Source organism: Lutra lutra, chromosome 10, assembly GCF_902655055.1.
Source record: "Lutra lutra chromosome 10, mLutLut1.2, whole genome shotgun sequence".
Classification (NCBI taxonomy): Eukaryota; Metazoa; Chordata; class Mammalia; order Carnivora; family Mustelidae; genus Lutra; species Lutra lutra.
This window is the reverse complement of record NC_062287.1, coordinates 14,409,370-14,434,375: the sequence shown is the minus strand read 5'-3', so window position 1 is coordinate 14,434,375 and position 25,006 is coordinate 14,409,370. Positions and strand designations below refer to the sequence as shown.

General features: G+C 43.0%; 1 protein-coding gene across 1 annotated transcript; it reads left to right on the top strand.

Annotated features, from left to right (window-relative positions):
- The first annotated feature begins 917 nt into the window (after positions 1 to 917).
- MPZL3 (myelin protein zero like 3) lies at positions 918 to 23,798 on the top strand. Its single transcript, XM_047690287.1, has 6 exons — positions 918 to 1,047; positions 10,323 to 10,489; positions 13,587 to 13,797; positions 15,128 to 15,293; positions 17,213 to 17,276; positions 21,570 to 23,798. The coding sequence occupies exons 1-6, from the start codon at positions 975 to 977 to the stop codon at positions 21,594 to 21,596; spliced, it is 708 nt and encodes a 235-aa protein (XP_047546243.1). The 5' UTR covers positions 918 to 974; the 3' UTR covers positions 21,597 to 23,798.
- The last annotated feature ends 1,208 nt before the right edge of the window (positions 23,799 to 25,006 follow it).

The following is a 25,006-nucleotide window of genomic DNA, read 5'->3' as shown; positions in this document are numbered from 1 at the left end:
CTGAAGCATACTTCTGTTCTCCTCGTTTTCATTAAATACACGCAGATTCCGAGAGGATAGGTTGACTAATGATCGGAGCAGGGTACCATCCCATCTCTTTTTTATTAGAATGGGACACTATTACTTCATTTCACTCCCAGCACTGTAAAAACATTACTTTCTCACTTTTCCCACCAAAAGAATTCCTATTATATGTTGTAGTCATTTCATCATTGCCACTGCGAACAGCAGTTTAATAATAAAATACCCAATTTAGGGGCGCCTGGGTGGCTCAGTGGGTTAAAGCCTCTGCCTTCGGCTCAGGTCATGATCCCAGGGTCCTGGGATAGAGCCCAGCATGGGGCTCTCTGCTCCGCAGAGAGCCTGCTTCCTCCTCTCTCTCTGCCTGCCTCTCTGCCTCCTTGTGATCTCTGTCTGTCAAATAAATAAATAAAATATTAAAAAAAAAATACCCAATTTACATAGGTACTGAGCTGGATGCTGTGAAAGCTAAACACAAAACAGGAACCAGAGACCCTTGACGTACACATTGGTCACGAAGGCCTAATACTTATTTGTTGACTGATCCTGTATAATCGCCTAGGTCTCTTCTAACTCTAAATTTATAGAAACCTATTTTGAGATAGTTCAAATAAAATAATCTGTAGGGAGTAAAAAATGACTTCTGAGGAGAGTCTGAGGATGAGACTCGTACGACAGAATTCCATACAAATAAATTGTTATTTTTCCAAAGTCTGTGGCTTACTTCATTGTCAAGCAAAAGTGAATAATTGATTCCTACTCGAGGTTTAAAAAAAATCGCGGGTCGGAGCAGGTTCAGGTGTGGCTCTGGAAAGATGCCACGTTGCTATGGCAACTTCGAGTCGCCATTTTAAGTGTTCTCTCGCCTCCCGCCCTGACGTCACTTCCGGTATCACCTGTGAGGTTACCGGGAGCTGTAAACAAGGTGTGCAAGCATCCAGAGAGCTGTCGGGATGCAGCAGAGCGGAGCGGCTGGAGGCCGTGGCTGCGCTCTGTTCCCACTGCTTGGCATCTTGTTCTTCCAGGGTGAGAGCGCCCGTTGGGTCCTCCAACTTCCGGCCGGGGGGGGGTGTTAGGGGAAGACGGTCGGTTTTCCGGTTCCGGTGGGGGGGTCTCAGGAAAGCCCCCATACCGCTTATAGACGTGCAGGCTGTGGGACGGTGTGGGCAGCGCGTTCTCTTGTGTTCACCGCCCACTTGAGGGCCGTTGGCAGCTTCTCAGTGCTTTCCTGAGCCGGGGGGAGCTCGACCATCTTGCGTGACTGCTTTGTATTCGGGTGATCCCGGCGGGCTCTGGCGTTGTGGGGACCCCGTGCTATCTTGTGTTACCAGCCGTCGTCTCTGCTGTGGTTTTGTGGGCTGTATATCCTGATTAGGAAGGGGCAGTTCTAGCGTTCAGGAGTTCGTCTCAGTAATTTTGCGAAAGAAAATCGTGACTGTTGGTACTTTTATTTTTTGTAGGTGATTGTCAGGGCCTCGGAAGTAAAATGTTTATTCGTCCCAGAAAGGGGTGTGCTGTAATTTCGTTACAGTAGAGACGCATTTTGTTGAGGAAAAAGCAACTGCTGTAGCATTTTACTAATATTTTTGAAATACAAGAAAGAGCCTATCAACTGTTAAAAATTTTAATCTATTAACCAATTATCCTAAGTACAGTTTTTACACTATGGCATATTCTTAGAGTTTGGATAAGTTTTGTTTTCATGCAGTTTTAAAATTGCATGAATTTCAGCCCAACTAATTACCTTCATTTTAGGGTGCAGTTATGGATTTGTGTGTGTGTGTGTGTGTGTGTGTGTTCTCAGGAACTTGTGTCTTAATAGAGCTACAATCAGAGTGAATTGTTAACTTCATAAAATGTCCCTGTGGGTAAGTGGGAATTTCTGAAGAGGGCCTTTGACATAAAGAGTTCATTTGTTCTAAATCTCAGCGGGTAAGGCCAGGAAGTTACTTATTTGATGACTAATATTCATGTTGCCAGCACACTCCCTGATCCCTCCCAGAGCTCTGTCATCACAAGTGTCCAGTTTTTCAGCTGATTCTTTTGCAATATAATATTTAGGCTGACCTACTATCACTCCGAGTAATTCCAGTTTCATCTCTGTGTCCCTCTCACAAATACTCAAATATTGTCCCGTTGAGGAAAAAAAAATGCTAGAAAGGATAGGTGGTTTCTTAAACTTGATGCCATTTCATGTTGAAAAGCATCCACCAAATACAGCAGACCAAATAATTCAAAAGTAAAAATTTATTTTATGACCCATATGTACTTGAATTATCTTTTGTCTTAAAAAAAATAGCAGCTTTATTGAGATAGAATTCACATGCAATACAACTTTCCTATTTAAAAGGGAAAATTGGGTGGTTTTTCATATATTCACGATTTATGGCATCACTACCACAGTCAATTTTAGAATATTTTCATCATCCCAAAGAAAAACTCCATACACAGTAATAGTCACTCCCCATTCCTCCCTTCCTTCACGCTCTGACAGATACCAATCTACTTTCTGTGGCTATGACCTGTTTATTCCACACATTTTACATAAATGGGATCATACAATATATGTTCTTTTGTGGCTTGTTTCTTTCACTTAACATGTTTTCTTTTCTTTTTTTTTTTTTTAAAGATTTTTTATTTATTTATTTGACAGAGAGAGAGATCACAAGTAGACGGAGAGGCAGGCAGAGAGAGAGAGAGAGGGAAGCAGGCTTCTTGCTGAGCAGAGAGCCCGATGCGGGACTCGATCCCAGGACCCTGAGATCATGACCTGAGCCGAAGGCAGCGGCTTAATCCACTGAGCCACCAGGCGCCCCCACTTAACATGTTTTCAAGGTTCACCCATTTTTTAAATGTTAGGCAATAGACTTTGGGTTTATACCAGTGTTTATTTGCTTTTCCTCTTCAGAGATAGCACCCATTAAATGATTAGCCTGTCTGAATTCTCCAAGTTATAAACATGGTCTTGTTACATCAGTTGTCCTAGTGCATAGAAACAACAGATCAGGTAGCTTAGGGTTCTTATACTTAACCTCCATTTAAGTATGCACTTTTATGAACCAAATGTTGACAGATTGTATTTTGGAAAATTAGGTGTACAAAACTGGGAGTCTGTTATATTTTTTCATTCCTTCTTTGTATAAAATTACATATATTTAAATGTGATTTTCTTGTTTTCCTCCAAAATTTAAAAAATTGTTAATTATTATTATTAAAAATAATTATTATTTCTATTGTTGACTATTTTGACCTGGCAAGAATGTTTTTTTACTCAGGAGAAAAGATAAATATCCCAAAGGACATTAGGCCTAGGATGAAAAAAAAAATTTTATTTTTAAAATTTATTTATTTTACAGAGAAAGATACAGTGAGAGAGGGAACACAAGCAGGGAGAGTGGGAGAGGGGAAGCAGGCTTCCCTGCTGAGCAAGGAGCCTGATGTGGGGCTCAATCCCAGGACCCTGGGTTCATGACCTGAGCCGAAGGCAGAGGCTTTAACCCACTGAGCCACCCAGGCGCCTGTAAGACAAAAATTTCTAAATGAATGTAACAGTGGTTTAGTAATTTTTTTCTTATTTAATTTATTTTTTTTCTTATTTTTTGAGTGGAGTAGACAAATTATTTTACATTTGTTGATTGTAAAACACTTTTTAAAAAAAATCTTTTTTTTTTGGAAGATTTATTTATTTATTTATTTGACAGACAGAGATCACAAGTAGGCAGAGAGGCAGACAGAGAGAGAGGAGGAGGAAGGCTCCCCTCGGAGCAGAGAGCCTGATGTGGGCCTTGATCCCAGCACCCTGGGATCATGACCCCAGCTGAAGGCAGAGGCTTTAACACACTGAGCTGCCCAGGCGCCCCTCAAATACATAAATCTTAAAAAAAAAAAATTTAGTTTCAGATGTAATAAATGTTGATTTGTGAAAAATAAATTACCTTTGACTTTAGTCTAAGATCTTACCTTAGCTTAAATTAAGAGTTGGATGGTTAACCGACTGAGCCACCCAGGCACCCCAAAACACTTTTAATTTCAGTATAATATATATATAGGGAAAAATGAACATATTGTAATTGTACAGCTTAATGCATTTTTAGAAACTGAACACACCTGGGTAACCAGCACCTAAATCAGAGTATAGGATGTTTCTGGAATTTCAGAAGCCTTCCTTATACTTCCTTCCAGTCATTATCCATTCTCTCCCAAGGGGAACCAACATCCTGACATGTAGATTAGTTTAGTTCATCCATGGATCTTTTCTCTATACATTTAAGACCCACTTATCCAGTGTTTAGATTTCAGCAAAATGACTTTAGATATTGATAACTTTGTGGCAAAATTATGCTCATGAATATGAAATTCATATATATTAACAAGAAGTTGGTTAGTAGGTAGATTTATTAATGGCGTACTAACTCTGATTCAGTAACCAAGTTTTGCTCAGAACTTGAAGTTTTTATGCTTATTTTGCAATAATTTTTGTTTCATAAAAAGGAAACTTGGTTTGGTTCAGTTTAATATTACTGAGCATCCACAATGTGCTAGTTTCTATTTTGAGGAGCTCAGGGTCTATTGGAGAAGATAGACAAGTCAACAGATTATTTTATTTTTTTAAGGAAGAGATTTTTTTAAGATTTTATTTATTTATTTGAGAGAAAGAGAATGAGAGAGAGAGCACGAGAAGGGGAGGGTCAGAGGGAGAAGCAGGGAGCCTGATTGGGGACTTGATCCCAGGACTCCACAATCATGACCTGAGCCAAAGGCAGTCGCTTAACCAACTGAGCCACTCAGGCACCCCAACAGATAATTTTAGAATCTGGTACTAAGAAATGTGGAAGCACAGAAGAGGTGCTCTGAATCTGCTGTGAGGATACAGGGAAGACGTCCTGGATGTGCCACCAAAGTTAAATCTTGAAAGAAGAGGTTAGAGATAGGGCATGAGTAAAATTCCATCATAGAGAGGAACATGAGCAAGGCATAGAGGCATTAAATAATTTTCCAAGCAAATTTTCTGAAACTTATACTTCGATTGGGTTAACTCAAATCACATGTGGAGTTTGTATGCGTATGTAACAATCAGTGTGCTGAGTTAGCCAGAGGATGTTAATGAGATTCTGACTTATAACTGTTACCTATACATTTCTTCTTTGCTCTAAACCGGGGTTGGCAAACTTTTGTGAAAGGCTAGAGAGTAAATATTTTAGGCTTTGCAGGCCATATGATATCTGTTGCAACTACTTAGTTCTGTTTGAGTAGCACAAAAGCAGCCATAGACAACACATAAATGAATAAATATGGCTGTGTTCTAATAAAACTTTATTTACAAAGAGACATTGGAGGCTAGATTTAGCTCAGGGGCCATAGTTTGCTGATCTTTGCCCTACACCAACTCTCCGTTGACATTATCTCTTGGCTATCTCAAAGGCAGATTAAACTTAGCCAAAATCAAGCTCATGTTCTTCCCTGCCCTGCCTGGTACTTTTCTAGTCTTTCCTATGTCAGTGAATGTTATCACCAAGTCAGAAACCTGGGAGTCATCCTTGATACCTCTGTCTCCCTGGCATTCCACATCCAATGTACCACCAATTCTTGATGATTTTACTCTAAGTATTCTTAGTTCTTTCCATGTCCACTATCACCAACTTAGTTCAAGCTTTATTTCTCATATGACTATTATAGTAGCCTTCTAAGTTTTCTCCTTGTATTTACTGAACACCTCCTAAGTGTCTTCCCTAAAGTGATCTTTTAAAAATGAAAACTTCATGTCTCAGGGCACCTGGGTGGCTTAGTGGGTTAAAGCCTCTGCCTTCAGCTCAGGTCATGATCCCAGGGTCCTGGGATCAAGCCCCACATCAGGCTCTCTTCTCGGCAGGGAGCCTGCTTCCTCCTCCTCTCTCTCTCTCTGCCTGCCTCTCTGCCTCCTTGTGATCTCTATCAAATAAATAAACATTAAAAAAAAAAAAAGAAAACTTCATGTCTCTTCTCCCTCAGTCCCACATTTAAGTATTTTCTATGGCTTTCCCATTAAGAATAAGGGCCCATATCTCTGAAGTTCTGTGTAATCTGCCTCCCGCTAACCTCCTAGCCACATCTTTCTTTCTCTCATGCTTTTTGTGTTGGAGCCATACTGCCTTCCTTTTGGTTCCTTGGCTGATTGTGCTCCTTCCTGGCACAGGACCTTTGCATATGCTGTATTCTCTGCCTGGAACGCTCTCCCTCTCCTCACCTTGTCACCCTTCCTTCAGAGCTTAACTCAAAAAGTAACTTTTGGGACGCCTGGGTGGCTCAGTTGGTTAAGCGGCTGCCTTCGGCTCAGGTCATGATCCCGGCGTCCTGGGATCGAGTCCCACATCGGGCTCCTTGCTTGGCGGCGAGCCTGCTTCTCCCTCTGCCTCTGCCTGCCACTCTGTCTGCCTGTGCTCACTCTCGCTTCTCTCTCTATGACAAATAAATAAATAAAATCTTAAAAAAAAAAGTAACTTTTACAGAGAAGCTTTCATTAACCAATCCCTGCTCCTCTCCATAACTGATGAAGTTCCCATAGTCACTCTTTGTCTTTGCTTCTAGTACTTATCAGATTTGTAATTATACATTTGTCTTTGTGATTATTTGATTAATGGGTTGAGTTTTTGCTGTATTTTAAGGTCCAAAGTTGGGAGTGTATTTATTTTGCTCACATTTAATTCCAGGCTCAGAGGGTGGCACAAAACAGATCCTCAATAACTATATGTTTGAAGAATGAGTGAATGAATAAGAGTATTGTCATGGAAGCCTGGGGATAGAGAAAGAGAAGAGGAAGAGGTCACTGCGTCAGAGAGATCCAGTAAGATCAGGGTAGAAAAGTACCTAGTGGAGTTTTTAATCCCTTGGGTTTGACATGACACCCTTTACCAGAAATGGTAGTAGAGTGTGTTTTGTACTCTGTGGGGTCCAGAAGTGAACGGGAAGGGAGGAAATGGGGATGCCAGGTGTATACTGCTCTTTCACAAAGTTGGCTTAGAAAGGAAAGAGCGGGCAGTAGTTGGTAACACGTAGTATCACAGGGTTATGGAGAGATTGTTATTATTTTGTTTTATTGTTATTTGTTTTTAAGGATGGGAGAGACTTCTTTGTGTTTAGAAGCTGAAGAGGGAGAGCGCCCTCTGGAAAGGAGGAGTTTGAATAGAGTAGAGATGGTTTTTCTGCTGAAGCAGGGCTTGGAGGGGAGGAATCTAAGGGCAGAACCAAAGGGGTTGCCTTGTGTTGGAAAAGGGATACCATACCCTTTCACTTTGGAAGTATGGATGGGTGTAGACACAGGAGAGTGCCTGGCTGGGCAGTTTGTATAGCCTTAAATTTCTCGAAAGAGTAAGAGGAGACATTTTCTTCTGAGAATGAGGGATTTGGAGGTTTCATGGAGGGTAGTGAAATGGAAGAAGTTGGAGGAATTAGAGGAGCTGACCGAGGCTGGTTAAAGGGTCATCATGCTTTTTTAAGGGCTCAGCTGTAGATAGACTCCATGAATTGCTTATGGTAACGATCCATGCATTTGTGTGATTTTTTTTTACCTTCTTTTTACACCAGCCATTGTACACCACTTCTGTAGTCTAGAAGTGGTCATCTAGGACTGAGCTTTTCCTGAATGGGTTCACTGAAGAGAGAGGAGCGTACAGGACTTAAGAATGTTGGAAATACTGTATAAATGGAATAGGAAGAGAGCAGGTGACTGATGAGCACTTTGTTCCTATACTAGAATTTTTGGTGACCTGTCCACCTCTTTCTCTCAGTCTCTGTCTGCTCCCTTCCCTCTTGAATTTTTGCCTTCCAGGTGCTTGTGTGTTACAGGGGAAATAATCTACAAATTGAGGTACATGTGCTTATTTGGTCTTATGGACTAAATGTTATGAGAACAGTGAAGAAAGAACAGTGAGCTGTACCAGGGAATTTGGGAAGGCATCCCAGAGGGGACTGCTGTTTGAGCAGGTTTTTGAAGGTTTGTGAGCATTGGGGGGTGTGGTATGGTAGGAACAGGCAGGATTGGTAGAAATGGGGAGAGCCTTCCAGACAAAACCATACTCAGAGAGGCACAGTGGCATGAAAGGACAGAGTAAATTTGGAAAGTGGTGGACATTCTAGGCATGGTGAAAGGGATGGGATGGGTGGGTGGGTGGAGTGATAGAAGTTTGGGGCCAGATTGTCACTTTATGGTTTTTATTCTATAGCCCAAGAAGGAAATATTGAAGGTTTTTGGGTGTTTGTGGTGTTCATTTTAATAACAGCAGCTAACATTTATTGAAAGGTTCTCTTTTAGATACTGTGATAAGCATTTAAAAAAAAAAGATTTAAAAAATTTATTTATTTGACAAACAGATATCACATGTAGGCAGAGAGGCAGGCAGAGAGAGGGGGAAGCAGGCTCCCCGCCGAGCAGAGAGCCTGATATGGGGCTCCATCCTAGGACCCTGAGATCACGACCCAAGCTGAATGCAGAGTCTTAACCCACTGGGCCACTCAGGTGCCCCTGTGCTAAGCATTTTATGTATTATCCTATTTAATCTCATTGGACCCTCAAAGTGATCCAGTGAAGTAGGTCTGGTCGTTCTGCCCATCTGCTGAGTAAGGAAATTGAAACTGGGACAGGTTAGGTAACTGTGATTAAAATCTTACAGCTAGAAAGTAGCTGGGCTAGAATGCAAGTCTAGGTCTATCTACTTCTCAATCCATGTTTTCAAATCTCTCAACCGTACTTAAATTTTAGGATAAGGAATAGAATTGGGGGAGAGTGTGGATTATCTATCGATTTCCAGCTTCCAGTTTTAGAGCTGGATCTTGAATGGTGTGTAGCATGGGTCGGGAGTAAAGGCTTGGGAGAGAGCAGGGGCTGAGGGATGAAGGCTTTCCAGGCAGAGGAACAGCATTTGCCAAGTCACAGAAGGAACGACAAGTTTAGCATGGCAAAGTCAGAGTGGATGCTATGGAGGAAACAGAGGCGAGCCTCATTTTTGGGATGGGTCAGATGCTTATTAGAGCTGTGAGCTCAGTCTTGGTCTCCTCCTTTTAAGAAGAATGTGAACAGACTAGATTGTCTTGAGCGGAGCAAGAAAAACGATTCAGAGCAGACAGAGGTGAAGGTGTTGATGACTCATGGCTGTGTCTGTGATGGGGAAGGTTGAGGGAGAGCAGGCAGAACTGAAGAGGTGCACTGAGCTCTCACTCTGTGGGGCAGGCAGGCTTTCCACTGTTACACCTGTTTTAACTCATTTATTCCTCACACTGACCTAAGGTAAGTGCTGTTATTAGCATTCTCACCAGGGTGAGAAACTGAAGAGTCAAGTAACTTGCTGAGACCACAGAGCCCCTAAGCCGTAGTGGTGGGATTTGCATCCTGTCTCAACCAGAGGCACCGGGGGTGTGTGGCCGGTGTGTGGGTTTGCTCTCTTCTGACTCCTCGCAGCTCTGTGTGCCTTTGGCCTGCCAAAAGAATCAGGGTTTGTTGCAGTGGAGAAGAAAGCAGAAAAAACAAAGTGCTGGTGACTTTGCTAAAAAAACGGCTCCCTCGTGGAAGATGAATTTCTGCTCAGTGTTTCCTGAAAGGGGATTGGTCAGAAGAAAGGGGGATCTGTGTTTGGGGGGAGCTGGAATGCCAAAGCTGGATATATGAGCCCATTTTGGCAAGAGTCAAATCTCTAGAGAGTGTAAATATGGTATCTAATTTTTACATTTTAGAGTGCATTAAATTGTTCTGTTTTCCTTCCTGTGATTTACTTTTAATGGATGCGGGATTCATTAACCAGTTTTAAGAGAGGAGAAGGCAAAACACGACTGGATAGAACAGTTTTCTAAAATTCTTGAAGAAGTGCCCTCTTCGTATTTCCTGTTCTCGTTTTGCTGGCGGTTGAGAAAGTGGTAGCTTCAGGTTACAGCCAGGCTGTGCTCGTGGTAAGTCCCTCAGACCACAGCAGCTGCTATGATTCCTGGGGCGTCAGTGTGTTACCAAGGGGGGTGCATGGCATCGCCTTTTAGCAGCTGTGGGCGGACCTACTTGTTTGTACTGCATTTAACCGCAAGTCTGTGTTTGGAAAAATGCCGCTGTGATCAGGTTTCAGATTTGTACTCAAGCACCCATTTAATACTATAAAATGACAAAAATGCTACACCTGATTCAGGCAGATACCTGCTCCTTGCCCTTCTGGGCCTCCCTGAGAAGATACTCACTTATTACTCCGAGAGCCCAAAAAATGATGGTGTCTCTGTATTGCTCCCTCACATCTTATCCATCCCACCTAAATGCATACCTTTTAAATGTTTGGACTTGCTTTGATCAGGTGTTCACATCGTCCTTTCCTTGGAGATTAAAGCAGATGCCCACGTCCGGGGTTATGTGGGCGAGAAGATCAAGCTGAAATGCACATTCAAGTCGACTTCATCTGTCACTGACAAACTCACCATAGACTGGACGTACCGACCCCCCAGCAGCAGTCGAACAGAATCAGTGAGTGTTTCCTGTTAAGGAAATATCTTTGAGTCTTCAGTGGTCAGCAGCTCTGGAATCCTTTTATTCCGAGTCCCAGGCATACCTCGGACCTTAGCATCCGAGAATCAGACGTGAGCTTCTGTATAAATAGAAGAAGATGAGCTTCTACCCGATATGGCATTCATTTGGTCACATAGGACTCTTTATCTTTCCATATGAGAATCTTGTCAATAAGCTATAGGAAAAAATTGTCAGAAACTCAGAGGAAATGTGGTTTAATTTTCTTCCCCCTTTGTTGTTTCCTTTTGTGTGTTTTCAGATTCAAGGTACTAAAAAGAGTACCTCCAGGACTGTTGGATAGAAAAAATTTGTAGGTCCCAATCATAAACATCTTTTCTCATAAAGCTGCTCATTTCCTGCAGTATGAGGTTGTCTCAGTGGGTGTATCGATTCGTGGATCTGTACTCTGTGGATTTATCTTAGCCTCGTCTCCTAGTATATAAACACCTGCATTGATTTATATGGTTCCCTTTGAAGGAGATGGTGACACCTCGTGTGGATGACAGATACTGTTGGTGACAGATGGTCTTGCAGTATTAGAAGCAATATAGTTTATACACACATATAAAACCCGTTTATGGTTCAGATCCCATTGTGGATGTCTAATTGAAGATTACGGTGCTATAAAAAACCCTTTCTCTTTACGCTTCCAGCAATATCTTTAGTTCAGGATAGATGCTATCAAGAATGTGAATGTTGCTGTATGTAAGATTGTATTTTTTCCAAGTATCTTTAATTCTTTTATCCTGTTTTCTTCATTGGAGAACTTTCTCTTTGGTTTTAATATCTAAGCTTTGAGTTTTGTTTTAGGACCCATTTGCAAATGCCACGTAGCTAGGAGCCAGGAGGGGGCTCCAGCCAAGGCAGCTAGGCTGTATTCATGGTTACTTTTCCTTTAGATTTAAAACAGTTCACGTTATTTCAAGTGGTCAGAAAACTACGGCTGGCCTTGTTTGACTTGGCCTCCTTGGCCAAAAGTAGGACAGAGCAAGCAGCAGGGGATCTTCTTGGGTCAGAAACCTTAATTGCAATCAGCACTTCCTGTATGGTGCTGTCTTCTGTGAGCCTGGTCAGAAAGCAAGCACACGCACATTGTAAATCCATGGACCTTTCAAGTCATGTGACGTGACTGTCACAGTCAAGTGATAATTCAGGTCACGTCAGTCAGGAGTCTGTCAGACTAATTGGTTGGCAAGGATTTGGGAATCACCAGTTTAACTTGGAACTTGTAGGTTGGATTAATCTTAAAGATACATAGCAGGCCTCGTTTTGTCAGTAAGGAGTTTCAAACTTTTTTATATAGATGCTGGTAATCATTGGTAGTCATTCTTTACCTCCCTCTTTGTGTGTGTGTGTTCATGTGTATGTGTGTATTTTAAAGATTTTATTTTTTTCTTAAGATTATTTATTTATTTGACAGAGATCACAAGTAGGCAGAGAGGCAGGCAGAGAAAGAGGAGGAAGCAGACTCCCTGCCGAGCAGAGAGCCCGATGCGGGGCTCAATCCCAGGACCCTGGGATCATGACCTGAGCCGAAAGCAGAGGCTTTAACCCACTGAGCCACCCAGGCGCCCCTAAAGATTTTATTTTTAAGTCATCTCTATACCCAACATGGGGCTCGAACTCACAACCCTGAGATCAAGAGTCACTGCTCCACCAATAGAACCAGGCAGGTGCCCCTTACCTCCCTCTTTGGAACACTCATCACACATGTTATTATTTCTTAATATCTGTCTTTCCCCTTAGACTGTAAAATCTGTGAGAGCAGGGACTACGCCTGTTTGGTTCTCACTATATCCTTGTACTTAACACAGTGCCTCGCACATAGTAGGTGTGCCGTGACTCGTCGTTGAGTGAATGCGTGAATAAATGAAGTGAGAAGTGATCCAACAACTTCTCTGGGAAGTTGCTCTCCAAAATTGGGCAATTTAGTGGTTGTAAATGGGGGAGGTACCAAGTAAACAAAGAAAGAGGAAACGCTTGAACCTTGCATAAGAGAGAAAGATCATATTGTCTTGTAGTCCCTGCCTGGCCTACCACCCGACATAATGAGGTGCTTTGGGTGACAAAGTGTCTGATCATCAATCTGAAATAGCACCATTTAAATTCAGCATCCATTCATTGAGTCCTAATCATCATTTGCCTTGGGGTTTTTATTAATTGCCAAGACAGATAACCTAAGACAGGCTTGATTATATTGTACCTACAAAAGTACAAAAGTTTATCCTCAAAATAAACAAAAGCTTCCTCTGCCCACTTACGACCTGTGTGCCTTTGAGTAACTTAATTTTTGGCCTTGTTTTCCTCATGCCCCATGGCTCAAGTGAGTAAACCTGTGGGAATCATTTGCAAACCAGAAAGGACCACACAAATAATAGATGCTACTTTAGAATAGGGTTTCTTGGCTTCGGCACTGTTGACATTCTGAGCTGGAGGATTCTTTGTTGTGGGGGACTATCCTATGCATTGTAGGATTTTTGTCAGTATCCCTGACCTCTGCTTGCTAGATGCCAGTAGCACTCTGCCCAGACTGTCTCCAGATATTGCCAGATGTCTCCTGGAGGCCCCCTTTGCGCCCGGTTGAGATCTACTGCTTTAGGACTTCAGGGAGAATTTAAAAGATCTTTGAGAGCTATGATCCTAGAACACTTCCATCAGGCCTTTTCCTGATAAGTTGTATTTTTTTTTTAAGATTTTATTTATTTATTTGACAGAGAGAGATTACAATTAGGCAGAGAAGCAGGCAGAGAGAGAGGGGGGAAGCAGTGTTCCTGCTGAGCAGAGAGCCCGATGCGGGGCTCGATCCCAGGACCCTGAGATCATCATGACCTGAGCCGAAGGCAGAGGCTTAACCCACTGAGCCACCCAGGCGCCCCCCAATAAGTTGTATTAACTTGTCTTTTAACTTAATGATGGAAGTGAGCAAAACATTAAAGAAAAAAAAAAAACCAACTGAGAAAACCCATTATGCATTTGTATTTTATTTGGGACCTTTTTAACTTGACATTTTCAAAATTAAATTTTGTTTTGTTTTGTTATGGTGTTGCTTTCTTAGATTTTTCATTACCAGTCCTTCCAGTATCCAACCACAGCAGGTACATTTCGGGATAGAATTTCCTGGGTTGGAGATGTATACAGAGGGGATGCGTCTATCAGCATAAGCAACCCTACCCTCAAGGACAATGGGACATTCAGCTGTGCTGTGAAGAATCCCCCAGATGTGCACCACAATATCCCTGCGACAGAGCTAACAGTCACAGAAAGGGGTAAGCTAACTGCCACTGACCTTCTCCTGCCAGGCTCTGTGACTGCTGTGCTGCCTACTGGAGAGGTCTGGGATAAGCAAAACTACCTGTGGGTGTAAGCCAGTCTGCCATCCTGAATTGTCTACAAGGATGAATTGCTTAACTTGATTTTGCAAACTGAAGTTGTCATTCAAATATTGTTATAGTTTCCCTGTTATCTATTCCTTATTTTAACTTCAGGTGACCAGAGGTCTTGTAGAACACGTGGCAAACCCCTAAGAAGATGGAGGCTTCTTATCTGTGTGATTTGATTTCCCCAGTCTGTTCATACCCTCAGTTATGAGGCCATCTTCTTGCTCGTGTGTTGAAAGGGTGCCCCTTCTAATGGTGGGAGGCAACACATTTCTTTTTGTTGCAAATGGCTGCAGTTTCCTTTTATCAAGAAAGCGCAAAAAAGTAGGTTAAGGACTGACGTTTTTTCTTCATTATTCTCGGGTGACTACTGAGTGGTCATTCTCATCCTCAGTTGGACTTGAACCAAAGATGTACAGATACAGAACTGCATTATGGTTCATGATAGATGCTTAACCATCTCCCAGGTCTTTCTCAAATCTGTCTCTCTCTCCCCGCCCCCCTCTTTCTCCTTCCCTTTCCCTTCTTCCTCTCTTTCTCTTTTTAAGACGATAACTCAAGGTTTCAAAGGTAACAGGCATGTTCATGCTGCAGGCTGAGTAGGAGCTGAGTATAGTTTGGTCGCATGACTCTGATGCCTTAAAAGTATGTGCCCTTTGATCCAGGAATCCCATTTTAAATTTTATCTTAAAGAAAAAGAGGTAAATATGAGGATTTATGTACAAGGATGATCATCATAATGTAGCTTGTAGTTTCAAGGAATTAGAAACAGCTCGAGTGTCCAGCGTCTCAGGATTGGTTCAGTAAATTACTCAGTGTGGTAGAATACTACGCACCCATGATAAAGTAACACTTGGAAGGAGTTTTTAATGATGTGGGAATAATTGATCATCTATTACACAAAAAAGGAGCTTAGAAATAGTCTGTAAAATATGATCCATACTTCTAAAACTAGGCACTCTCCTCCCTGTCTGCAGACCCATACCTTCATACTCCTAGAAAGAACACCGAGTGGGTAGATACCAACATGTCAATCCTATTAGTGGGATTATGGGTGCATTTTGTTCTTTGTAATTTTGTGTACTTTCTACCTCTTCCACAATGAATTTATTCTTGTTATAATCAGAAGAAATACAAGAGCAAAAGTAAAATGTAGCTTATGTCAAAGGAGGCTCTTTTGCATGTCCCTCCCTCTCACCTTCCCTTTTTCCTCTTCTAGGTTTTGGCACCATGCTGTCCTCTGTGGCCCTCCTGTCCATCCTTGTCTTCCTGCCCTCCGCTGTGGTGGTGATTCTGCTGCTGGTGAGGATGGCGAGGAAGTCTGCAGGGCTGAAGAAGAGGAGCAAGTCTGGCTACAAGAAGTCGTCTATTGAGGTTTCCGATGAGTAAGTTCAGCTGGAGCAGTTAACCCCTTTCCTCTTCAGAGCCCTGCTTTGTGGATAGTCCCTAGAGCCCTGATCCACCCCTTTTCTCTTTCCCCAGGCCAAGGTTAGTTCTAGGAGTACTAGAAGGAAGGTTGGAAGTGAAACTAGTGGATATTAATATGGAGAGAGAGATGGAGGGGTGAATATAGGGTCCTAGTCTCTGCTTTGAACACCAGATTGTACTATGCTATGGTTCTTTTTTTTTTTTTTTTAAGATTTTGTTTATTTATTTGACAGAGAGTGAGAGACGGAACACAAGTAGTGAGAGGGGGAGAAGGAGAAACAGGCTTCCTGTTGAGCAGGAAGCCCGATGTGGGGCTTGATCCCAGGACCCTGGGATCATGACCAGAGCCAAAGGTAGACGCTTAATGACTGAGCTACTCAGGTGCTCCTATGCTATGGGTCTGCATATAAATTCTGAAGTGGTGGGGGTGTCTGCCTGGCTCAGTTGGTTCAGTGTCCCACTCTTGACTTTGGCTCAGCTCATGATCTCAGGACTGTGAGATCAAGTCCTGCATCAGGCTCTGTGCTGGGCATGACGTCTGCTTAAGATTCTCTCTCTCCCTCTCCCCGTCCTCTCTCTTTTTCTCCCCCTCTCTAAATAGATAAATAAAAATTCTGGAGTGGCTCTCACATTCCTTCAGAATCAACGGGCAATTCCGACAAGTCAGTTACTTTTCCCTTCTTGTTTTGGCACCAAGCTGATGTGTCCCAGTAGAAGATGCCTAAGCAATGATGACGGCTTTAAGGATAGTCTTGGACAGGAAAACCAGTTTAAATAAGCAAGATGTGTTCTTGGTCAGCCGATGCTCAGAGGGGCTAATGGGATTGTGATTATCAAAGGCATTTATGAAACATGTTGCCAGGGAGCAGGCCCGACCCAGTTTTCCCTGGGAATAAATCTACTAAAAACAGGTGACAAAAGTCTGCATAAAACCCATTTTGATTCTCCATCGTCTCTATCTGAGGCTCTTGGCCTTGGGAGGAAGTCTTCCCTGGGGAATATTTTCTTTTTCTTTGCCTGTGTGCACGTGTGTATTTGTGCATGCGTGTTTATTTCATGGGAGAGAGTGCCCTTTATAGGAATCTCTAGCCCCCCACAAAAGGTAAGGCACTCTCGGTAGAAATACCAAGATGTCTGTTTCTAAGCGCCATCTAACAAGATTCCTATGCTCCAACCTTCAGGCCCCTTGTTCCCTGACGTTTCATCTCATTCACTCCACGGGCCAGATACATAGCATATTTTCTTCTCCAAATAAGCCACACTCACTCAGATCTTTTTTGTTTTTTTCCCCCACATGCTTTTCTCTTGCTTGGAATCCTCTCTTTCCCTCTTTTGTTTGCCTGGAAAACTTTTCCCGATCCTCCAAGACGCAGCTGAAACGTTCCCCTGTCTGGGGTCTTCCTGAGTCCTTCCCGGAGAACAGGTCACTCCCTCCTCTTTCCTACCCTAGCAGTTTGACCTTAAGCTTATTAAAACATTTTATTACATTGTGTCATAATGTACTTGTCAGGTTGCAACAGGTTCCTCACACCCAAGAGGCTGTGAGCTCTTCAAGGGGCAGTGTCTTCTTTATGTCTTGGTCCCCAGCCCAGCATAATGGCTCAGATGTGGTTGGTGCTCAGTACATTTCTAAGCAAATGATTGGGTCCAGCTCCGACTTACTGGGCACTTGCTACGTGTCAGACACTGTGGTGCGTGGTTTGCATGTGGTTATTTTTTATCCCAGTGCTTAAGTAACCTGCCTACTCATACTCCTAGTGAGTGGCAGAACTGGACTTTAAAACGAGACCTGTCTGACTTGGACAGCTGTGCTCTTACATCCCCTACTGTATGGAGGACAGTAAGTGTTCAGATTTGCTTTGTCCTTTTTCTCCAGCACGGACCAAGAGGAAGGGGATGACTGCATGGCGAGGCTTTGTGTGCGTTGTGCTGAATGCCTGGTAAGCCTGTGCCATTTCTCTGTTCACCATTCGTGTCCCATTTTCCCACTTACTTAAGGGGATCCTTTCCCCTCAGGGCAGCAGAGGATATGCAGGTAAGGTCCAAAGCAAGGTATGAACCAAGATACTCCCCAAAAGCATTTTGGTCTCAGGGGACCGATTCTGACCATTATTTTGTTTTCTGTTGCATGGGTATAGGGTGGTGTCCTTAGGTTGGGGAAGGATAGGGAAGTCTCAGCTTACTGACAGAGAGCACCCTGAAAGAGGAGGGCCTGTGCCACCAAGGTCGTGCTAGGAGACTTTGGCTGGCTTGACTCAGAATCCTTTTGAACCAAACTTTCCTGCTGTGCCTCAGTTTTTTTCCCCAGGGAATTAGAGTGATACAAACTTTTAGGTGACTTATTGCTTTATCAGTAAGAAATACCCATGATGGAGGGGCAACCTGGGTGGCTCAGTTGGTTAAATGTCTGACTCTTGATCTCAGCTGAGGTCTTGATCTCAGAGTTGTGGGTTCAAGCCATGTGTTGGGCTCCATGCTGGATATGGAGCCTACTTAAGAAAAAAGAAAAGAAAAAAAAAAGAAATATCCATGTTGGAAGACCTGAGTGTTGATTTAAATTTCAAAAGGCAGTCATCCCTCCATTTTTTAAGCTCTTTCTATGACTGGTAGGTTTGTGTGGCTGTCCCAGCAGCCTAGGAGGAGAGACTCTGATGTGGGGCAGTTGGAAACAGGTCAAAAGCAACATATGATATAATATGAAACATACCTGTCATTGCGGGGTTTAAACTTGACTTCTCTTTGTACTCACTGCCAAGCTCAGCACTTGGCCGGACAGCTATAGCCTAGCTGTTCACTGCAGTGTCCTTTGTTTCTCTCTGGCAGACTGGAATGTAGTAGCTAAGATGAGAGGAAGGTTGAAGAGAATCTAACAGTAACCCTTCAGGGTTTGAATACTCTAATAACACAAAATAAGTTAGTGTCACGCTTATCACCCTCCGTATTTTGGATATTAATTCATTTAGCAGTTATTTCCTGAGTATCTGATATGTGCCAGATGGGATTCTGGGTACTTAGGAAACACATGTGAACAATACTGATGAAAATCTCTGCCCTCGAATAACTTACATTCCTTTCCACGTGTAGAAAACTCTCATTCTTCAAGACACGGCTTCAATATCACTTTCTCTTGAATTGCGGGTACAAACAATAACTAAATCTTTTAAAAATAAGCAAAACATGGAGTATACCAGATGGTACTTAATGCAGTGGAGAAAAACAAAATAGGGAAAGAACATGGGTTGGCTGGATAGGGGGGTATGATGTATACCTCACTGAAGTGATATTTGAGCAAACACCTAAAAGAAGGATACAGGAAGCCATATAGCTGTTGTGGAGGAACATTCGGAGGAACGTTCTGGACGAGGAAATGGTAGGCGTGGTAACTCAGTGGAGAGGTCATGATGGGCACGTTCTTGGGAAAGCAAGGAGACCAATGCGGCAAGAATGAAATGAGCAAGGTGAAGAATAGAGTTTTTTGATATCAGAAAGAGAATACCATATATTTTTTAAGATTTTATTTATTTATTTGACAGAGAGATCACAAGTAGGCAGAGAGGCAGGTGGGTCGGGGGAAGCAGGCTCCCTGCTGAGCAGAGAGTCTGACTTGGGGCTCCATCCCAGGACCCTGAGATCATGACCTGAGCCGAAGGCAGAGGCTTAACCCACTGAGCCACCAGGCGCCCTGACAATACCATATCTTATGAACATAATAAGTGAATGGAATGAATTGGGCTTTTATTCTTTTTTTAAATTTATTTTTATTTTTTTTTTATTTTTAAAGATTTTTATTTATTTATTTGACAGAGAGAGATCACAAGCAGGCAGAGAGGCAGGCAGAGAGAGAGGAAGGGAAACAGGCTCCCTGCTGAGCAGAGAGCCCGATGCGGGGCTCCATCCCAGGACCCCGGGATCATGACCTGAGCCGAAGGCAGAGGCTTAAACCACTGAGCCACCCAGGTGCCCCTGGGCTTTTATTCTTAATGAAATGGGATGCACTGGAGGTTTTTGAGAAGAGAAGCACTTTCTATTTCCAAAGGCTCACTCTGGTTCCTGTGTTGAGAATGGGTGGTACCTTGGTCAAGGGACCATGACAGAGAGTCCAATTAGGAGACTTTAGCAATAACACAAGTGAAAGAAGATGGTACTGGTTTGAACCAGGGTGGTAGGAAGTGGCTGTGTTCTCATTATAGTTTGAAGGTAAAGCAGGAAGGATTTATGGATGGGTTTCAAATATCTGTGAAAGAATGAGAGGAAATCAGAGATAATTCCACAGCTCTTAACTTGAGCAGCTGGTGGAATAGATAGAATGGGTAGAGTGGGTGTAGACTCGAGCCCTGGAGCTCTCCAAGGTTGATGACTTGGAAAGAGGAAGGGGAATTGGTAAAGGAAGCTGAGAAGGAACATCCAGTGAGGTAGGAGAAAACCAGGAGGGTGTGCTATCCTGGGAACCGAGTGAAGAATGTGTTTCAAGGTAAAGAAGGTGATTAACTGGGGTGCCTGGGTGGATCAGTGGGTTAAAGCCTCTGCCTTCTGCTCAGGTCATGATCCCGGGGTCCTGGGATCGAGCCCCGCATCGGGCTCTCTGCTCAGCAGTGAGCCTGCCTCCCGCCCCCCTCTGCCTGCCTTTCTGCCTGCCTGAGATCTCTGTCGGTCAAATAAATAAATAAAATCTTAAAAAAAAAAAAGGTGATTAACGGTGCCCATTGCTGCTGAGTCAGGTCAAGTAAGATGAGGACTGACAATTGATTATTGGCTGATCTGGTGATGGGGAGGTCATAGGTGACCTTGGCAAAAGCAACTTCAGGAGAAGAGAGGGGAAGAAAGCCCAATGGGGGTCAGGTTGAGAAGGAACACAAAGAGAGATATTGGTGACTGTGGGTGTAAACAGCTCTTGCAAGGAGTTTTGCTGTGAAGAGATGCAGAGAAGTAGGGTGATAGGTAGGAGGGAGATGTGTCAGGAGTTACTTTCTGTTTAAGATGGGGGAAATTATAGCACATTTGTGTGCTGGTGGAAATGATTCAGTAGAAAAGGGAGAAATGATGCTGCAGGAGGGTGAGGGGAGGTGGCTGGAGGAGCTCTAGGATGTGATGCACAACAGGGATACTGACCGTAGACAAAGGCAGGGAGGGAGGGTCCATAAGAAGAGTGAGAAGCGCCATGCCCTTGGGCCCAGATGCCGGTGAGTGCACATATATGGTGCCAGGAGCTCCCTGCTGACCCCTCTCTTCCCAATGTCAGGAGAAAGCAAGGTCATCGTGGAGAACAAAGTGAGGAGGAGGTGCTGGAGGTTTGAGGTTTAAGGAAGGAGGGAAAGGTGTGGAACAGTCGTCCAGGAGAACAGGAGAATGACGGGCCAGAGAAATGTGGTGTGCCAGGTAGTACTAATGGGCCACTTGAGCTTAGAAGTAGTGAATACAAGTTTAAACAATAAAAATAAGAACAATGGTAACAGTGGCTAATCTTGAATGAGTGCTTACACAGTGCTAGGTGCGATGCAAAGTGATTTCCATACACTGTCTCATTTAGTTCTCGTCCCCTTTCTATGACGAGTCTGTATTTTTATTACCCCCCCCCCCATTTTACAGACAAGGAAACTGAGGCCTAGAGACATTTAATAACTTTGCTCAAGGTCACACAGCCAGCAAGGGATGGAGCTGACATTGGAACTGAGAGAAACTGAGAAACCCAGACTCCTGGCTGCAGTCCTCATGTTCTGATGCAGACAGCTGCCTTTTCTTTTCTTTCTTTCTTTCTTTTTTTTTTTTTTTTAAGATTTATTTATTTATTTGATAGAGAGAGAGAGAGAGCACAAGTAGGCAGAGAGGCAGGCAGAGAGAGAGGGGAAGCAGGTTCTCCGCTGAGCAGAGAGTCCAATGTGGGGCTTGATCCCAGGACCCTGAGACCGTGACCTGAGCCAAAGGCAGAGGCTTAACCCACTGAGCCACCCAGGCACCCCAGACAGCCGCCTTTTCATGTGTGTTGAGGTTTTAAAAAATATCCACCATGGAAAATGGAACTGTTAGGGTTTCAAAGCATTAATTAGTCCAAGGACAGCAAATCTATTGCTGGTCCGTGAGGCTTCGTGGGAACACAGGTGCGCTGAGCCTATGCTGTTTTCACTGTTAATGTCACTTCATGCTGAGTTCTGTCAAGGGGTCCTAGCACGCCATCTTTGTCTAAACTCTGACAGTGGCCACGTATCAACACCACGACTGTTGTTCTTTCCCTCCAGGACTCAGACTATGAGGAGACATACTGATGACAGTCTTCATGACTCAAGAAGGGTCACCGGCCGGCAGAAGACGTCCCGTCCCACTGGCAGCTCGAGCCTCTCGGAGAAGCAGGGCTGGCTTGGATGGCAGTGCTGGAGGATTCTAGAAGTCATCAGGAGAGACTTCAGGAACCCTTTATTTATTGAAGAAATGTTCTTTTTATATTTATAAACTATTTAAGGACTCTTCAAAGAAACTCATAATGACTTACACTCTAGTTGAATGAAGGAGTTCTCTTCCTGGATAGAAAGACGGTTTTTGTTTCCCCTGTGTTCTTGGATGCATTATGTGTTTTCTTCCAGTTATTTGAGGGGAATCCTAAATGTTGGCCACACCGTGGATGCCAAAATATCTTTAAAAAATGAAATGGAGCTCGTAGCTTCCTGATAGGCTACCAGATGAAGTGTCTGTTGGGGATAAGTGTCCTTTGTTATTTGCTCCATGAACGTTTTCAGCTGTGAATCAGCAAAGAGCCTACACTCCTTGGTTTCGTGACACCATTGGTTGTGTTTGGATGACTTGGAACCCTAATTTCTGTGGAGTTGGCAGGGCTGGGAGTCCATGGTTTGCTTTGACTGGGTTTTTAAAGTATTAAAGTGTCATCAATTTATAATTAAGGAAGGGAATGTTGACCTAAAGGGATCCCTTCCTTTTGTCTTGCTAGGTGCAGTTTGTTACTTTACTCTCTTATAGTTGACTGGTGGTTTCCTTCTTGATGTCCTGGAGCAGAGGCAAGAAAAACTCTTTGACAGGCTTTTAGTGGGGAAGGTAGAGATATTTTCTCAGTTATTTGCAAGGAAATACTCTTTTTTAACAAATGCCACTCCAAAGTTCAGATGTTGGATTGGCTTTAATGAGGCTTCTATTTATAGGAAATAATCTTTTTGACCTAAGTCATGCTTTAGAACTTTCTTGTGTTCTAAAATGCGCCAAATATGAGTGAGCGAAGGTATTTATGTACGAACGGTTTTTACATAATATTTGACATAAGGAAGTGAGGTGGTACATAATGTTTACTCATTTCTGTTCTCTGATACCTTACATCAACTTCCTCCATTTTCCCGCAGCAAGTGATTTCAAACTTTAATTTACATAGGATTTTCTGTAAGCCATTAAGAGATACGTGTGACATGTCCAGAAGGATTGACAGTGTAGTCCTCTGTAAAACAGCGATAGAGTTTACTTCTCAATTATGAGAGAGAAGAGATTTCCCCTCTTCCCATCATCATTTTTTTTAGCAGGAGAGTCGGAGATCCTTCACTAGGTGGCTCAGGCGGTTTCCATATTATAGCCTAATAGACTGTATACAGAATCCAAAAAAGTTACTTCCCCAGGATTTATTTTTTAAAAATGTGGGTTATTAGTTCTGGAAGTCATCAGTAAAGACTTTTAAAAAGATGGCATAGGTTTGGCCTGGCCTCTTTTGTCAATCTAGTCCAAATGTAGGAGAGTCTCGTTAGTTAATTAGAAATTATGCTTTTGTCTGGTCACGTAAGGAAGTGGAAGAGGAAAAGACACATTGACTGTTTATTTCCAGTGGTTAAGCCTCAGACTCTTAAGCTGCTTGGGCTCGTCTGGGGCCAGTCTAGTGAGACGGTCTGACACCTCAGCAGAGAGGGGAAAATGTGTCTGAGCAACGAGAGTAAATAATTTGGGCTCTAGGAGATCGGAAGATAAAGATCTAATTGTGAGGCAGACTTCTCGTGGGTCCTCCTGTCTCTGAGAAAGAGATGGTGCTACAGGAACCCAGCTAAAACCGCATTTCATGAATTGAGGAACTGGTTTTATCTGGGTTTTCTTGTAATTTCCCTTCAGGCCTGTGATGAGGATTAATCCGGGGTGGGGGGGAGGGTGTTTGTCCCTCCAGGTAGATGCTGCCAGGTGGAGACTTGGTCGTCCTTATTTTGTAGCCTTGATCATGATTTGAACGAGTCCCTTACTTCTTAAGTGACTGGACGGTAGCATCCTTCATGGGAAGAGAGTAAGCTGATTGATTATTCAGTCCGCTCCATGGCTTTAAAAGGTCACATCAGTCATAGGGCTGCTGTCCTCACTATCTCTTATCCTGAGTCTGGCTTACAGCCTTACAGCATCTTTTCCCTCCTCTCCCCTCCCTTCTCCTCTCCCCTTTCCGTCCATCCTTCCTTCCTCCCTTTCTTTCTCTTTCTTTCGTTCTTCCTTTTCTTTCTTTTCTTTTTTTCTTTCTTTCTTTCTTTTTTTCTTTCTTTCTTTCTTTCTTTCTTTCTTTCTTTCTTTCTTTCTTTCTTTCTTTCTTTCTTTCTTTTTCTCCTTCCCCCAAAGGAGCAAAAAGTAGTGTTTGGATACCTGCCTTCTTTAAGGATGGAAAGAAGATAAAGGTTTTTTTGTTTTATTTTGTTTTATCTTTTAAAATATCTTCTCAGGTGCTATTCCCTCTCTTTTTATTTTTTTGCTGGTCTGGATACAGAGCACACTGTCTGAAGACCAGCCTTGTCTAGAAAGGAAATCTGATTCTGAAAGCTTCAGACCGGCTGAAAAGCCTTTCAGAATTTTTCTTTGGCTGCTGAAGGCTTTACTTGTGGTTACATTACCTTGTAAGTTTTGCACATTGAACTCTTAATTCTGTTACCAAATGTGAATTTATAAAATGTTTTGTGTTTCTTATGTGGCCTGTTAACCCAGGCTTCTTAGAGGATGTCTTAGTTCTCTGCAGCTCCCAAACTGGGCACTGGTGCTTCAAGAGGGAATGTTGTATGTCCCTGTGTAAAAAAATTGTTGGAGGCCAAATCCTGACTTTGAAAGTTCTATTGTGTCACTCTGTTACGGTTCCAGATGAGTGCTGTAAGAAGACCCGGAGGGAGCAGACCAAGACGATCATTTAATTGGGCTACTGGAAACTTCGCTGCCAGAAGGGGCGTCTCCCTTCCTTTGACCCCCCCGTGTGGGACTGTTGCAGTGTTAACAGCTGCATTTCACTGTGTTTTTTGTTTTTGTTTTTTTTGTAGGCATGTGTACACTGTTGGGTAATATTCACAGACATCATAATTCTTGAGATCTTTACCACATCATAATTAATAAACTGCTTTGCACTTTCTGGCTACTTTTTGGTATGTGTCTACATATAAAATGAGAGCTGTCAGAGGCAAGGGGAGGAGGTTGTGGTTTCTAGCGGCAAGCAGGCATTCGTCTGTAAGCGGTGCCCCTGTAACAACGCGCATAGATTTGGTGGTTGTGGGAGCTGGCTCACAGGACAAGAGCCCATTCAATTTTTAGGAATTTTACAAGCTTGAAACAGGCCATGGAGGGAGTATTTATGTACATTGCTGGCTAAGCATGCAACCATGTAGCATAGTCCTGGGGGGAGCAAGTATTCAACAACTTTTCATTTTTAAAAGATTTTCTTCAATTTTTTTTGAGA

Bases quoted from the DNA above. Each gene is read 5' to 3' on its own strand.
- MPZL3 (XM_047690287.1), top strand. From the start codon at position 975: ATGCAGCAGAGCGGAGCGGCTGGAGGCCGTGGCTGCGCTCTGTTCCCA. The intron at 10,490-13,586 runs GTGAGTGTTTCC...TTGCTTTCTTAG, and splicing joins GCAGCAGTCGAACAGAATCA to ATTTTTCATTACCAGTCCTT. The intron at 13,798-15,127 runs GTAAGCTAACTG...TTCCTCTTCTAG, and splicing joins GCTAACAGTCACAGAAAGGG to GTTTTGGCACCATGCTGTCC.